This window comes from Ascaphus truei, chromosome 3, assembly GCF_040206685.1.
Source record: "Ascaphus truei isolate aAscTru1 chromosome 3, aAscTru1.hap1, whole genome shotgun sequence".
NCBI classification, from domain to species: Eukaryota; Metazoa; Chordata; class Amphibia; order Anura; family Ascaphidae; genus Ascaphus; species Ascaphus truei.
Genome location: NC_134485.1, coordinates 326,586,365 through 326,602,890, shown reverse-complemented (window position 1 = coordinate 326,602,890; position 16,526 = coordinate 326,586,365). Strand labels below are relative to the sequence as shown.

At 44.3% G+C, this 16,526-nt stretch overlaps 1 protein-coding gene across 2 annotated transcripts in view; it reads left to right on the top strand.

The window, feature by feature from the left end:
- RAB5B (RAB5B, member RAS oncogene family) overlaps nt 1-16,526 on the top strand; it is a 46,960-nt gene that overhangs the window by 14,807 nt on the left and 15,627 nt on the right. For both annotated transcript variants that reach the window (XM_075591368.1, XM_075591369.1), the window contains exon 2: nt 14,027-14,289. In XM_075591368.1, the coding sequence (XP_075447483.1) occupies nt 14,127-14,289 (163 nt within the window). In that variant the 5' untranslated portion in view covers nt 14,027-14,126. The remainder of the gene's footprint in view (nt 1-14,026; nt 14,290-16,526) is intronic.

Here is a 16,526-nt window from a genome sequence, read left to right as displayed (position 1 = left end):
GGCGGGAGAGGGCTTTAGATACAAAGGGGGTAGAAAGAAGACATCCTTGAGCAGAACGCAAGAGTCGGGATGGTGCATAGCGAGAAATTAGGGCTGAGATGTAAGGAGGGGCAGAAGAGTGTAAAGCTTTAAAAGTGAGGAGAAGAATGGAGTGTGAGATGCAGGATTTGATCGGAAGCCAGGAGAGGGATTTCATGAGGGGAGATGCTGAGACAGATCTAGGAAAGAGTAGAGTGATTCTGGCAGCAGCATTTAGGATAGATTGTAGGGGAGACAGGTGAGAGTCAGGAAGGCCGGACAGCAGGAGGTTACAGTAATCAAGACTGGAGAAAATGAGGGCCTGAGTCAGAGTTTCAGCAGTCGAGCAACAGAGGAAAGGGCGTATCTTTGTTATATTGCGGAGGAAAAAGCGACAAGTTTTAGAAATGTTTTGAATGTGAGGGGCGAATGTGAGAGAGGAGTCGAGTGTGACCCCTAGGCAGCGTGCTTGGGCTACTGGGTGAATGATCGTAGTTCCAACAGTAATGTGGAAGGAGGTAGTAGGGCCAGGTTTGGGAGGAAGTATGAGGAGCTCTTTTTTAGCCATGTTGAGTTAAAGGTAAATGTATTAAACAATCTTGGACATCCCTGAGCGCTTTCGACAACCAGGGACACCACGAATGGTTCCTGCTCATACATAGGTGTTTTTCTAGGAGCAATGGAGTAATTTCAGTCTTAACTATGAAAGGTAAAGTATGATTTCCTGTTCTGTATGTACATGTAATGGGTTTTGCATAAAAAGAACAAAGTAAATTCACAGAGAAACAATGGCAATAAAAAGTGTGTGTGTGTTTTAATACATCTTGATCCAAAGAAAGGAGAGTGGACAGGAGTAGATGTGAAAAGAAAATCAATGAAAAGGGTTAGGGGTAAGGATAGTGACACAATAAGCAAACGATAGCACACTGTTTAGTAGTGGCCCTGCTAGCATCAGACATCGTCCATATCTTTATCTTTCAATCTCTTCTGACACACAACTACAGTGATTTGATAGACTTCCACACAAAATTATGCTGTTCTTGTAACCTTGGTGTTTGGAATTATTGTGTAGCATTGTTGTACTTGGGCAGCCAAGAAAGGGCTTTCACGGATCCAGCAGGAGGTCTGTTCATGCATCTATCTGCCTTAAGCGTGGTCTATCACAGATCATTAGATCACGTCAACAACTATCGAAAAGGATGCCTTCCATGTGCTCTCCAGAATAGAAAGGAGGCACAGAAGCACTATGAAGAGGTGTTACATCCCTCCAAAATAGACTTTAAACTTTTCCTCAAGGGCAGAAGTTTTTTGGGGGGAGGGGGCCTCTCCAATCACCTTTCAATTTGCATACAAGGAATATTCTGAAATGTAGTGGCTAAATCCTCTAGCGCCATTACAGGAGCTTGAAGTGAACGTTTAGAAGTAGATTAATTCAGCTTTTGTTTTCACAATGTGTAAGGAATAGGAGGACAAAGTGTACAATAGGGGAGAAACCCAGTGTTTCCTGAAGCGCTTTTTTCCCTTCACCCCCCTCAGATTGTCAGGTGCACCTTTCTCCTTGCTTTAAAAACGAGATTAGATTCCAGGGCTACCTCTTTAACCTCCTGCATTGTGTTGTTAGTCTACATTGCCTAAACTTGAATTTATTAATCTAAAGTTCACAACAAAGGGACATTGTGCAGCATAGAATAGACTTTGCTGGCATCTCCATCCTGTAGTACCACTTAGCCCAGTGTTTCTCAACAGGAGCTCCTGGAAACCCAAGAGTTTCGCGGGCATCCCTCAAGGGTTCCCTGCAATTTCCAGGTCATTTGAAAATTGTACCAAATACAGAAGCATTTACAATGCATCTGATCTCAGAGACGCTATTAGTGAGGGTTGGGGTTCCTTACAAAGCATTTGATCCCAGGTGCGATATTAGAGAGGGTTGGGGTTCTACAGGATTTCACAATATAATTATATGGTTCCTTAACCATTTAACACTGACTTGGCCATACCAATTTCACATCAAAAGTCTAAGAAATAAACATTCTTTGTTTGTTTTCTCTGAGGGCTAATAAATTAAATGTTTTCTTATCAATGAAATTGCATATCATGCCGAGGTGAGGCTTCTTCAGCCAAGTAACAGCCATAGTGTCACGTTATTATGGGTTTCAGTCTGGCGAAAGGGTAGTTCGCAGCCATGTTGCAGTGGAGTCCAATGTATGAACCACAACACCGTGGGCTCTGACACAGGCGGCACTCTTATTAAGGAAGGCGGCTCAGGGATTGGGTCCTGTGCAGAATCTGATCTGGGACACCAAATGAAGTAACTAATGGGAACAGCAGATCTTCTGTTGCTAGAATTCATTTAATGGGGTTGCAGTCTACAAAGGTGATGTGTTTATAACGTGTAATGCCGCAGTCAACCATTTCCTAAGCCACGTCTAAATATGTAGACTCCATCCACTCTTTGAAACGGATTACATCGGAAGTGTGTTACGCAATAACGAGCCTCTGTTCGTTTTACTTAATGGTATCACAACCGGCAACAATCTGTGTTCTGGAAAAAATAACTTTCCTTCAGCAAAACTTAACTTTCTACTAATTTCGCTCTACGTCCCTTCTATGCCAGTACATTACAAACAAACAAACAAACAAACAAACAAAAAGGATAAGCCCCGCCCTGTTGGGGATAGGACAAAAAGTTAACAAATCAGGCTCCCTCAGCACCCATAAGGTGCTCTGCTCCTCTAACCGTTTCTTTTGTCCTACTTGTCAAGGCAGTAGGTTCTCTCCTCGCGGGTTTTATTTTTTGGTTCACACTGGGCCGTCTTTGCGCTACCCATTTTCCCAGGCCAGACAAAGGCCTCCTGGAGCCGCGCTGGTATCTCTGTCCGGGAGAGGTGGAGGGAAAGCAGTTGGATACTGCCGACTGTGGTTGATGTGCGCCATCAGGAAGATGCTCAGACCTTCTTGGATGGTCCCTCCTTCCCCACTGAACAGCTGCCACCCTGAACTGCTGGTGATTCAGCGTATCTCCCATTTGTTTGGGGTACTCGGAAGCAGATCCCGCTGTGGCAGAGCCTCGTATTCCAAAATTATGATTATGCTTTCTATGATCTAACAATCTATATGATCTATTTTATCCCCTGTGGAGTGTTTTATGCTACTAAATGTAATCAGGTTCTGCATAGTTTCTCTGATTAGTATGTGTACATCAGGAGTGGGTACGTTCTTTTTTTATTTATATATATTTTTTTTTCTTCCTATGAATTATATTATAATATTATTATTATGAAGCCGTCTTCTCTTTTCTTTGTTGCTCTGCGAGGAGAGGAGAGCCCTGTATGGGCTGAGGGAGCCTGATTCGTTGACCTTTTTTGTCGTATCCCAAACTGGGTGAGGCTTAATTCCTTTTGCTTGTACTGGCATGGAGGGACTATTACAAATTGGAATGATCATCAATGGGAAAGAATTCCATCTTTCTCCAATATGGCAACTAGCCCTCTGATCTCAAACTAAATATACACTGTTTGAAATGAGTGCAAAATACTGTGGACCTCTTTATCAGTGACTAAGATGATGAAGTAGGTTCTATTGTTTGAATCCACAAGGCATTTGCTTTTCTACTTGGCTCCAGTTGCATTTGTTATTTTGGGAAAGAGACAAGATCTCACAACTATATAAATGTGTTGCAGATTAAAAAAAAAAAAAAAAACAGAACTATTGTCTCTATACCTGCTAGAGTTTAATTTGGAAGTGACACTTAACGTAGGATGTGGTCAACATTCCACAGGACACTTTTTGAGAATGCACTCTGTTTATGCCAGGCAAAAGAGGTACCTTTTTGTTTTAATCCCCCTTTATGCAAGAGGGCTTGCAGTATTGATTTCTTTTGATGGAGAATGTGATTTAAAGGAAGCCTTGCCTTTAAAGACCTCAGCTGATTGCAAATTCCACTGTACACCTTAACACATCTGTTTTTGTTCATGGTGCCCTAACTGAAGAAGCCCTTTTTCATGGCTCTCCATGCCAGTACCAGCTACTTGAACATATGGTCTGACCATGGTATATTGTCTATATCCATCTATGGTTGTTTTGTTTTTGTTTGTTTTTTTTAATTCTATCCCTATGTCTGTCCATCATGCAGAAAATGAATGCACCCCTACTGCAGGGGATGGAAAAATCCTTGGTGTCTAATATTTGCCCTGGCGCCTGTGCTGCATGCAGTGATGACTGACCTGTCAATCGCTGCCCTGCAGGCCGAATCTGTGCTGGGACCGGCAGTGAGGAGGGAGGGGCCCAAATGCTAACGGGAGGCAGAGGCTGCGTGAAGCTAATTGTTGCCCTCCTGTACTCTTCCCGCCCCTGCTCTCAATGCACACTGTTGCAGTGGGAGGAGTGTCAGACACACACGGACGCCCTCTCCCCTGCGTTTAACAAAATGCTGGTTTCCGAAGTACTTTATATTTTTGTCCTCCCCTGCGTGCGCCACAGGTGCTGATTTATATGAGGTTAATAGCACTCCTGACTTCTTTGGCTGTTCTATGGAAATCTCACAAGCGGTTGTCCAACGCCTGTATTTATTCACATTTCTTTCTTAAGAAATAACAATAAAGTAAGACAAAACAAGCTCGTCTTGAAAAAATGGTTAAAGTGAGGGGCAAATTGGAGACGATTAGATGGATATCACAAATACTATGAAAAGGGTAACGAGTGATGGCCTATTAGCTAAAAATCCTGAAACATTCAATCTCTGATCAACATTACAGGCAGTCCTCGGTTATCCGACACAATGCGTTACTCAAAATGGTGTTGGATAGCGAAACGTCTTAAAGCGAAACACATTTTCCCATAGGAACACTGTTTAAATGGAAGGTTCCGTTCTTGAAGGCATTTTTAACACTAAAATACACCAAATATTTTATGCGGGCAATAAGATATGCAGCACACACATAAATTATATAGTGTATATACTGTATTATATATATATAATATAACATAAAATATAATAATATAGTATAATATTATATTATATAATATATATATTATATACACATAAACAACTTTGCAGAGCGTTGGATAAGCCGTTTTGGAGTTGTAAAAATGAACATAGGTATGCATTGCACAGCGTTGGATAAGCCATTCGTTGTAAAACGGGGACTGCCTGTACATTCCTTAACATTACATTCCTTTAAAAAAATTACATAATGCTTCCTCACATATGACTTTTTAATCTTGAAGGAATTCCTAAATCCCTTTCAGACCTTTATATGATGTTAAAAAAAGCAGTGAATTCCTCCCGTCACCCAATTAAAGTTAGATTACTTTCTAAATGATTATCTCCCTAAACGGAGATGCGAGTAGATGGTAAAACGTAACCAACCTGTGTCACACAAGGAAATCGCTTTTGCGTTGAAAAATCCGGAGATCAACAGGGCCCAATGGCTTTTCCAATATTTACTGCAAAAAATTATCCCCAATTTTAATTCCCCATCAACCCGATTTAATGATTGTATAGATTGTACAGAAATCCCTAAAACGGGCTAATATTGCACATATCTGATTTGCTCTTAAGTTTTTAGCAAAGATATTATATGATGATTTAAATCAGGGCTGCACAACACGCGGCCCGCGGGCCGCATGCGGCCCGCCTGGCCTCTCTGTGTGGCCCTCGATGAGATTTAAAAAAAAAAAAAAAACTTTGAAAAAAAAAAAAACTTTGAAAAAAAAAAAAAACTTTGAAAAAAAAAAAAACTTTGAAAAAAAAATGGCGCCGATTCCCTGCGGTCCCGGCGCGCATGCGCTAGGCCCGCTCCGCCCCCCACCCCCCCTTCCCTGCTCCCAACGCGGGGCGGAAGGGGAAGCAACATGCAGCTCCTCTGCGGGCCCGCTCCCCTCCCCCTTCCCTGCTCCCAACGCGGGGCGGAAGGGGAAGCAACATGCAGCTCCTCTGCGGGCCCGCTCCCTCCCCCCTGCTCCCAACGTGGGCCGGAGGGGGAAGTAATAATTAAATAATTCAGCTCCTCCAGCGGCCTGCTTCTCACCGCTTCCCTCCGCGGCCAGCTTCTCGCGTCCCCCACGAGCTCACCTCCCGTGCCCTCCTCCCCCCCTTCCCCCAACCCGCGCCCCCAAGCCCACCTCCCGTCCCAGGCAGCTGCCGCAGGGATATCGGGGGCAGGAGGAGCAAGCGTCCGGCGGCAACCTGCACCCACCCGGGTCAAGGTAAGTCACTGTCCCTGTTAGTCACTGTCACCCAAGTCACTGTCACCCACCCACCCACTGTCACCCACCCACCCACCCAGTCACTGTCAAGTCACTGTCACCCACCCACCCAGTCACTGTCACCCACCCAGTCACTGTCACCCACCCACCCAGTCACTGTCACCCACCCAGTCACTGTCACCCACCCACCCAGTCACTGTCACCCACCCACCCAGTCACTGTCAGTGTCACCCAGTCACCCACCCACCCAGTCACTGTGTACCACCCACCCAGTCACTGTGTCCCACCCACCCACCCAGTCACTGTGTACCACCCACCCAGTCACTGTGTCCCACCCACCCAGTCACTGTGTACCACCCAGTCACTGTGTACCACCCACCCACCCAGTCACTGTGTACCAAGTCACTGTGTACCACCCACCCACCCAGTCACTGTGTACCACCCACCCACCCAGTCACTGTGTACCACCCTGTCACTCTTCCCACCCAGTCACTGTGTCCCACCCGTCACTGTCACCCACCCAGTCACTGTCACCCACCCAGTCACTGTCACCCACCCACCCAGTCACTGTCATAGTCACTGTCACCCACCCAGTCACTGTCACCCACCCAGTCACTGTCACCCACCCAGTCACTGTCACCCACCCAGTCACTGTCACCCACCCAGTCACTGTCACCCACCCAGTCACTGTCACCCACCTATCCACCCAGTCACTGTCACCCACCCAGTCACTGTCACCCACCCACCCAGTCACTGTCAAGTCACTGTCACCCACCCAGTCACTGTCACCCACCCACCCACTGTCACCCACCCACCCAGTCACTGTCACCCAGTCACTGTCACCCACCCAGTCACTGTCACCCACCCAGTCACTGTCACCCACCCAGTCACTGTCACCCACCCAGTCACTGTCACCCACCCAGTCACTGTCACCCACCCAGTCACTGTCACCCACCCAGTCACTGTCACCCACCCAGTCACTGTCACCCACCCAGTCACTGTCACCCACCCAGTCACTGTCACCCACCCACCCAGTCACTGTCACCCACCCAGTCACTGTGTCCCACCCAGTCACTGTCACCCAGTCACTGTCACCCACCCAAGGGGGGAGAGTGATGTGAGGTGCAAGGGGGGGAGAGTGATGTGAGGTGCAAGGGGGGGAGAGGGATGTGAGGTGCAAGGGGGGGAGAGGGATGTGAGGTGCAAGGGGGGAGAGGGATGTGAGGTGCAAGGGGGGAGAGGGATGTGAGGTGCAAGGGGGGAGAGGGATGTGAGGTGCAAGGGGGGAGAGGGATGTGAGGTTCAGGGGGGGAGAGGGATGTGAGGTGCAAGTGGGGAGAGGGATGTGAGGTGCCAGGGGGGAGAGGGATGTGAGGTGCAAGGGGGGAGAGGGATGTGAGGTGCAAGGGGGGAGAGGGATGTGAGGTGCAAGGGGGGAGAGGGATGTGAGGTGCAAGGGGGAGAGGGGTGTGAGGTGCAAGGGGGGAGAGGGATGTGAGGTGCAAGGGGGGAGAGGGATGTGAGGTGCAAGGGGGGAGAGGGATGTGAGGTGCAAGGGGGAGAGGGATGTGGGGTGCAAGGGAGGAGAGGGATGTGAGGTGCAAGGGGGGAGAGGGATGTGAGGTGCAAGGGGGGAGAGGGATGTGGGGTGCAAGGGGGGAGAGGGATGTGGGGTGCAAGGGAGGAGAGGGATGTGAGGTGCAAGGTGGGAGAGGGATGTGAGGTGCAAGAGGGGAGAGGGATCTGAGGTGCAAGGGGGGAGAGGGATGTGAGGTGCAAGGGGGGAGAGGGATGTGAGGTGCAAGGGGGGAGAGGGATGTGAGGTGCAAGGGGGGAGATGGATGTGAGGTGCAAGGGGGCAGAGGGATGTGAGGTGCAAGGGGGCAGAGGGATGTGAGGTGCAAGGGGGCAGAGGGATGTGAGGTGCAAGGGGGCAGAGGGATGTGAGCTGCAGGGGGGAGGGATGTGAGCTGCAGGGGGTGGTGGGATGTGTGTGGTGTGTAGGGGGGTATTGTGTGTTTGATGTGGAGGGGGGTATTGTGTGTTTGATGTGGAGGGGTGTATTGTGTGTGGGTGAGGGGGAGAGATGGGGGTATGAGAGATAGATGGGGAGTATCGCAATGGTTGATAGTGTTGGGTTCTGGGGGAGATATGAGGATGATGATGGGTGCTGGAGGAGAGATGATGATGATGATGATGATGATGATTTTACCCGTGCGGCCCAATTTATTTTTCCTTGGAGCAGTTCGGCCCTTCGCACTTTACGAGTTGTGCAGGCCTGATTTAAATGAATATATAAAGTTGCAAAGTTCTCCAGCCACCAAATATTTGCTCACCATCTGCTGCTGAGACATATGTGCTATGACAACACAGGAACTCTCATTGTCATCTTCTTTACTGTACACAGTTGCGCATTTGATGTACGAGTATATCCCCCCCCCCCCACCCCCTTTAGGATGTCATTGCTGTAAATTTTTCATTATTGGTTTCATATTTTTCTATGGTATAGTTTCCTTTGTTACTTTTTACACATTTGATGAATACCCGGGTATTTATAAGACCACACAGTGAATATTTGTTCCCGTGTCACCTAGTTTCTAATTCCACGGTTTGTCAATAACCCTATACAATGTTCAGATGGTCTCAGGGTGTGATTGTTTTTTTTTATTATGCTCTGATCTGCATTTTTGTGATGGTTTTTATTGAGATAATACCTGTACATTTTACATGTTTTGAGGTCTCTGATTTGGGTATTGTTTTTGCTCTTCCCACTTTCTATGGAGGGTTATTTGCTGCTTTAGCAATGAATATGAATATACTGTATAGTCAACTTGGTTCATCATGAGCAAGTAGGTTTGATTCCAACAAGACAAGCACTGTACAACATAAAGAAGACCATTTATCTGGTGCTCTCGTTTAGAGGTTTAATAAGGATGTCTCCTCCAGGTGTTTGAGAGGTTCTGGCCAATATGGCACGCTCTCATATTTGTTTTTGTTTTTTTCCTCAGTTTTTTTCCCCTTATGTCTGCTTTGATCACAAATATACTTCCCTATCAATAATATTTTGAGTTCTTCATTAGCTTTCAAACCATGGACATCACTTTTTTTTCCAGCTGCCTCCCAAACTGCCTAAGCTTTCCAGGAAACAAATTGCTCACCTTATCACAGCTAGCAGATGCTGCATCGCAGCTTACTGCAATAAACAAACCCATTTGGCACATCATGACTATGAAAAAAAAATGACTTGCCTCCTGAGAGGAAGATTGTAACAAATCCCAGAAGGTCTCAGAACCATGGCTTGAATTCTCAAATATGGCGTTTGGGGCTGACCTGGCATTATAAAGTTTAACTCATCCTTAATTTGCTAGAATACAACAGGTCCTTTTTATATTGAAAATAACCTGGGGCTACTATTCAATGTCGTCTTTGTCCACGTTCAAATTCTCAATCCTTTCTCTACTTTTATTGTCCATTTAGTAGAATATTGCAGATATTACTATGCTTGGTGATCTACACCAACTCCATTGTTTTGCTTTCCATTTCCTTCAAACATCTCTGAATAGTTTTAAAAATATTTAGTCCGTAATATATTTCATTTATAAAATGTTTTACCAGGAAGTAATAAATTGAGTTACCTCTCGTTTTCAAGTATGTCCTGGGCATAGAGTTAATGACAGATAATACATGGTTCCAAATACAGTTAAGTGAGCATGGTATACATTATATACAAGACATTGCATGCACAGTTAGAGATAATATATATTATAGGCGTATGTAACTGTTACAGACCAGATTAAAATGTGTGACAGCCTTAGTTTTGAAAGAACTTAAACTGGTGGTGGCAGTGAGAGTCTCCGGTAGGTTGTTCCAGTTTTGGGGTGCACAGTAAGAGGAGGATTAGAGGCTGGCTTCTTTGCTGAACCTTGGGACCATGAACAGTCTTTTGGCATCAGATCTCAGATAAGTGCTGCATGTCGTAGGGGTGAGGAGCTTGTTCAAATAGATGGGTAGCTTGTCCAGAAAGTATTTGATGGCCAGACATTAAAGATGAACTTTGCACCTAGACTTAAGTGATGACCAATCTAGTTCTTTGAGCATTTCGCTGTGATGTGTGTTGTAGTTGCATTGGAGACCAAAACGGCATATTGAATTGTAGAGGGTGTCAAGTTTGCTAAGGTGAGTTTGGGGTGCCGAGCCATATACTATGTCCCCATAGTCTATAATTGGCATCAGCATCTGCTGTGCGATATGCTTTCTGACCAGCAGACTTGGGGAGGATTTGTTCCTGTAAAGAACCCCTAGTTTGGCATAGGTTTTGGATGTCAGGGTATCAATGTGCATCCCAAATGTTAAGTGGGAGTCAAACAATATGCCCAATTATTTAAAACTAGTAACATGAGTTAGGGTGGTGTTGGCGTTGGCTCTGATCTGGAGCTCAGTCACTGGAAGCATATATTCTGTGATTTTCCGTATTGGGCCTTTTCACAACTTAGGAGCACAAAGTAAAAAAAAAAAAAAAGTGTGAAAATTTTGTTTTGCTCTACAACATGGGCTTTATCAGTCCTGTTACCCACCCCAGTTAAAATTTTACATCCATTTCCAGGATCATCTTTCAAAAGATATTAAATGTGTTGTTAAAAATAAAAAGTAAAAACAAAATGTATTTTCTAACTATACCAGCCCCATTAATTCAGTTTGGTTCTATGTGGGTCTGCACCTTTTAGAAGAACTTTTTTGTTAAAGCTGCTACAGTACATACAGTGCCAGTCTGATTGTAGCCACTTGATAAGGTTGTTGGCTTTCTGCTCTCAGGACGGGATTGTACCATGAAGTATGTGGTGTTTTATTTCCATAATTGACTTTCCAGCATTCTGATGAGGAAAGTAAGGTTCACATTCTGCCTTACAAATATTGATGCAGTTTGAAGATGTAGCAGGAAGGTGTTGGATCTTAGTGTTTAAAGGAATATGATCTAATTATCCTAGACAACCACTGAAGACTTTCAAACATGAGAAATGTTACTTTTATGGTGGAATAAAGGTTCCCCTTGAATATTGTGCTTTGCACTCATTTTCATATTTTAATGTGCCACAGTTGTATTTATTTAAGAATGAAGTGCTTCTTTTATAGATTTTTTTATTATTATTTTACGTCGAGTACAGTGAAATTATTAAATTTTACAGTAGTAGAAAAGTTGGTACATAGCAGCGTGTTTCCACGACTCCTTTTTTCCCTTCTAGCTTTTGCATGGTTTCTACATGTGACTGACGCTTCAGACATTTGCAAACTAGTCTTCATGCTCAACTTGGCCACTAGCTGACACTCTTGACTGACATTTCCTTTTCTTTTTTTTTAAATTCTGTCCCATGTAGAAGTTAAAACAAACAAACCAGGAAAGTTGACAACGTTCTATAACAGAATACATAGAAGTTAAGACAAGCTCAGACAATGAGTGCTGCATAGGGGGAAAAAGGAACACATTGAAAACAAGGTGGTAAATCCTGCCCTTAACTCGTCTGTTTATGGTTAATCTGGTACGCTCCACCCCATTAATTCCCATAACTTTGTCGGGCATTCCAGGTTCCAATTTACGCAGGTGTTTTTTCTTTATGAAACACCGAAGACAAAGCCGATATTCATGAAAGCTGCAGGGCTGTAACAATATCAGTGTATCTGGTAGTCTTTTTAAAGACACGAGATCTCCTTTTGTCTAGTTTTATGTCAGCGAGTCCTAGGTGGTTAAGGGGCAGTGTTATGTAGGGGGTTTTAGTGACGCCACGGTTAGCGGGAGGCGGGCGGCATCCGGAACAGCATCGTGACCTGGTTGTATGGCGGTGTTTTTGCTACACACAAACTTTATTCAGAGAATGCTTTATTAATAGCAACATGTGTTGCCTGTTTTTAGCCAAGACCTTGTGCACTGCCTTATAGCAATATTTGTATACTGCTGCTGTTTATCTAACCAGCAATTTAATGCTTAGAAGGATAACTCTAGGAGTATGCTGTTGTATAGACTCTACATACCTATTATTTTATAGAGCGTATTCTGCCTGCATAAACGGTAACATACCATAACGATTGCATATTATATAGAGTCACTTTGACAGCCATTGTTGGTCAAATTGTCTGTTCAGCTAAATAATCGAGGTGGTCTGTGTGTGATACTTTGAAACATCATTTATTGTAGATTCCACATGAATACTATTATATATCCTTAAAGAGACCTACTTTGTTTTGACACTGCTGTGTTCTCTCGTATTTAACACCATAGACCCATAGTACACGTATTAGGTTTAACCTTAGGACAAGAATATCTTAAGTTCTGAGTAGTACGTTAATAGCTGGATCCAGGTACGTAGTGTTACTACCATAATCTATTTAGACACAATACTTACCTTACCGTGTGACACTTCACCTACAAAGCCATATGGTTTCCAAAATGTTTCTACTTGCGCCACAGCTTCCACTAAAGGTGAATTCAGATCTGTAAAATGTGTATTTTGCATTTAACTAAAAAAGTTGCCAATTTTTTTAATTTATTTTTTGCCTGAAAATAAACTCGCTTAAAATTTTGTGAAGTGGAAAACCTTTGCACATCTCCATTAAGCCACTGGTTTATGGTTTCTGCTTATTTTTCAGCCATTTTTGTAAAAAAAAAATAAACTTTGAACTCAAGCAATGATTATGTAAAAAAAAAATATACAAAGTGAAATCAATTAAGTTCTGACATTATTTCAAAGAGGGGTTGTTTAAAGGTTTTATCTGTATTCCCAATTTCCATTAAATGGTTGATTTTGGTTGTGCTTAATCTGCAGCACCTTTATTGAAGCCAAGCCACATGTAAAAGCTAAAAAGTTCATGAAGTATGTGAGCGGCTTGTCATGTACAGATTGTCGCACAAATCCCGGCTTTTGGGGATGATGGGGTTAGCATGATGTGAACAAAAGGCTGAAGCAGTGTGATGTTGACCTGGCAGCCCTGGTCACAGGATATAAAGGATTAACCTCACCAATACCTTTATTTATTTTTTTTAAATGGTATCCACAAAGGAATGTTCAAGTGACTATCACACTTGGCTGCCCTTGATTAGAACAGTGCTTAAATACATGGGAGCCCCCCCTACATGGCATTAATAAGCCGCACAAGCTTCTAACACTTTACCGTTGCAATAAAGTAAAATAACTTTGCCGTCTGTGCTATCATTTCAAGTATTTGTTCTTAAAAAATAAAATGACGTTTGTGTGTGTCCGTCCAAAAAGGCCAATGTCGGGCAAAATGGATTGTACAATATTGATTTCCATAACCTAGATTGGACTTCCTACCTGAAGTGCCTAACAGAAGCTAACCTTTGCTGCATGTATCTAATGAATGGACAAGCACAAACTTCAGCTAATACATAACGAGTAATGTGTGAGCCACCAGTCACAACATGGCCTGTTTTACATTGCACGGTTCATTTATCAGTTTGTGGGCCTCGAGCAGAGCTCAAGATTCATGTACAAACCTGAGATGAGCACAAAACGCAACCAATATATGGATTCCTACATTATGCTTTAGGGCAATCTTGTAACTGCATGGACTAACTGATACTATATATGCACATTGTGCAGTGCTTTGAAGGGTTTAAACTGGTCTAATGATAATGTAAATATAAATGAACATATTTTTTACCCAGTTGTGTTAAAACAAAAAGGTTGTACATTAGAAAAGAGGGACATGTATTTTATCACTCATCTGCAATATTACTATGGTAAAGTATAGAAGAAATATACTAAACGTGCGACTTCTCTTGAACTCTTAGATTCTGCCTCTGTCTGAATCCACTACCCATCAACCGCTCAGCCCAAGAGGGTCTCGTACGTACTTAATCCTCTGCAGCGCTTCTCATCAGAGTCCAGAACATGGCCGGGAGAGGAACAGCAAGGCCAAACGGTCAGTCGCAGACCAGTAAGATCTGCCAGTTCAAGCTGGTGCTGCTGGGCGAGTCTGCAGTTGGGAAGTCCAGTTTGGTGCTTCGCTTCGTGAAGGGGCAGTTTCACGAGTTCCAGGAAAGCACCATCGGTGGTAAGAGCTCTGCAGAGGTGACGGGGCTGCTGAGGTGAACACAATGTATATGCAGTCATGGAAGGATGTATGCTATAGTTGGGATCAGCCTTTTTAAAGAAAAATAAACCAAAGGCGCAGGGAGATTCTCTTTTTTTTTTTTTTTTTAAATTATACCTTTACCTGGCTTACATTCTGTAAACATTTTGGGTGTAATTCATCCCTGTCCAGAAGAGCGTGGTCTGCAGCCACTCGGCACTGAGGCTTGGAATTCCATGTGTTTGTAGACATCATCTGCAGACTCGCTGCACAAGCAAAGTAACACATTTATCACTTAAATTGTGTTGTATTTTAAAATATCTGAAAATAAATTATTTAATACAAATGTATAAAATATTATCAATCGAAGATTTAAAAACACGTTTAATATTGGGAAAATGTAATGGATCGATCCAATTTAAAATCAGAACAATTAAAAAAAAAAAATAAGTGTCAAGACAAGGTCAACTTTAGGAAAGAGTAGTTTATGGAGCTGCCACTCTTTGTAAAATGTGTTGATAGGCGACCTACTGTATTGAGTTACCTGAGCAGATCAATGTGGCTGGTTAAAAGGAGACCGGAATGACGCCAATAGATGTAATAGTCCCAGAGAAAGTAAGATACTTTTAAGGTTGTAATAAGATTTAATGGATCAACATCTCAATTGTACAATTTTTTCTTGTGCATAACACGGGTTATACTTTAAGGTTGGAGGAAAAGAGATTTCACCAGCAACAAAGCAAAGGGTTCTTTACAGTATGGGCAGTTTAAAATGTGGAATTCGTTACCCATGGAGACTGTGATGGCAGATACAATAGATATCTTTAAAAAAAAAATGTTGAACATCTTTTTAGCTAGGAAAGGTATACAGGCATACCCCGCTTTAACATACGCAATGGGACCGGAGCATGTATGTAAAGTGAAAATGTACTTAAAGTGAAGCACTATTTTTGTTTCACTTTACGATGCATGTACTGTTCTGCAGACATCATATATATGCATAACTAATGTCAATAATGCATTTGTAACCAAAATAAATACAGTAGGCTTTATAGAAAGAAAATCTTTAATGTCAGCTAATTTTTTCTTACTAGTGCCCCCACAAAATACATACCAAAAAAACCCATCCCTCTAAATACATGTAACCCCACCCCGCCAATACATATTAAAAATGCCCCCGCCAATACATATTAAAAATGCCCCCGCCAATACTTTTTTAAAAGACCCCCCCCCCCCTATAAATATTTTTTAAAAATCAGGCCGCACGGGTAAAATCATATCTCCTCCAGCACCCCTCATATCACCCTCCCCTGCATCTCCCTCATATCACCCCCCCTGCATCTCCCTCATATCACCCCCCCTGCATCTCCCTCATATCACCTCCCCCTGCATCTCCCTCATATCACTCCCCCTGCATCTCCCTCATATCACCCCCCCTGCATCTCCCTCATATCACCTCCCCCTGCATCTCCCTCATATCACCTCCCCCTGCATCTCCCTCATATCACCTCCCCCTGCATCTCCCTCATATCACCCCCCCTGCATCTCCCTCATATCAACCCCCCCTTGCATCTCCCTCATATTACCACCCTCATATCATCCCCCCCTGCATATCATCCCCCCTGCATCTCCCTCATATCACCCCCCCCTGCATCTCCCTCATATCACCCCCCCCTGCATCTCCCTCATATTACCACCCTCATATCATCCCCCCCTGCATATCATCCCCCCTGCATCTCCCTCATATCACCCCCCCCCCTGCATCTCCCTCATATCACCCCCCCTGCATCTCCCTCATATCACTTCCCACCTGCATCTCCCTCACATCACCCCCCACCTGCATGTACCTCACATCACTTCCCACCTGCATCTCCCTCACATCACCCCCCACTTGCATGTCCCTCACATCACCCCCCACTTGCATGTCCCTCACATCACCCCCCACCTGCATGTCCCTCACACATCACCCCCCACCCCCCACCTTCATGTACCTCACATCACCACCCACCTGCATGTCCCTTACATCACCCCCCACCTGCATGTCCCTCACACATCACCCCCCACCTGCATGTCTCACATCCCCCCCCACCTGCATGTACCTCACATCACCGCCCACCTGCATGTCCCTCACACATCACCCCCCACTGCATGTCTCACATCCCCCCCTCACCCACCTGCATGTACCTCACATCACCCCCCACCTGCATGTCCCTCACACA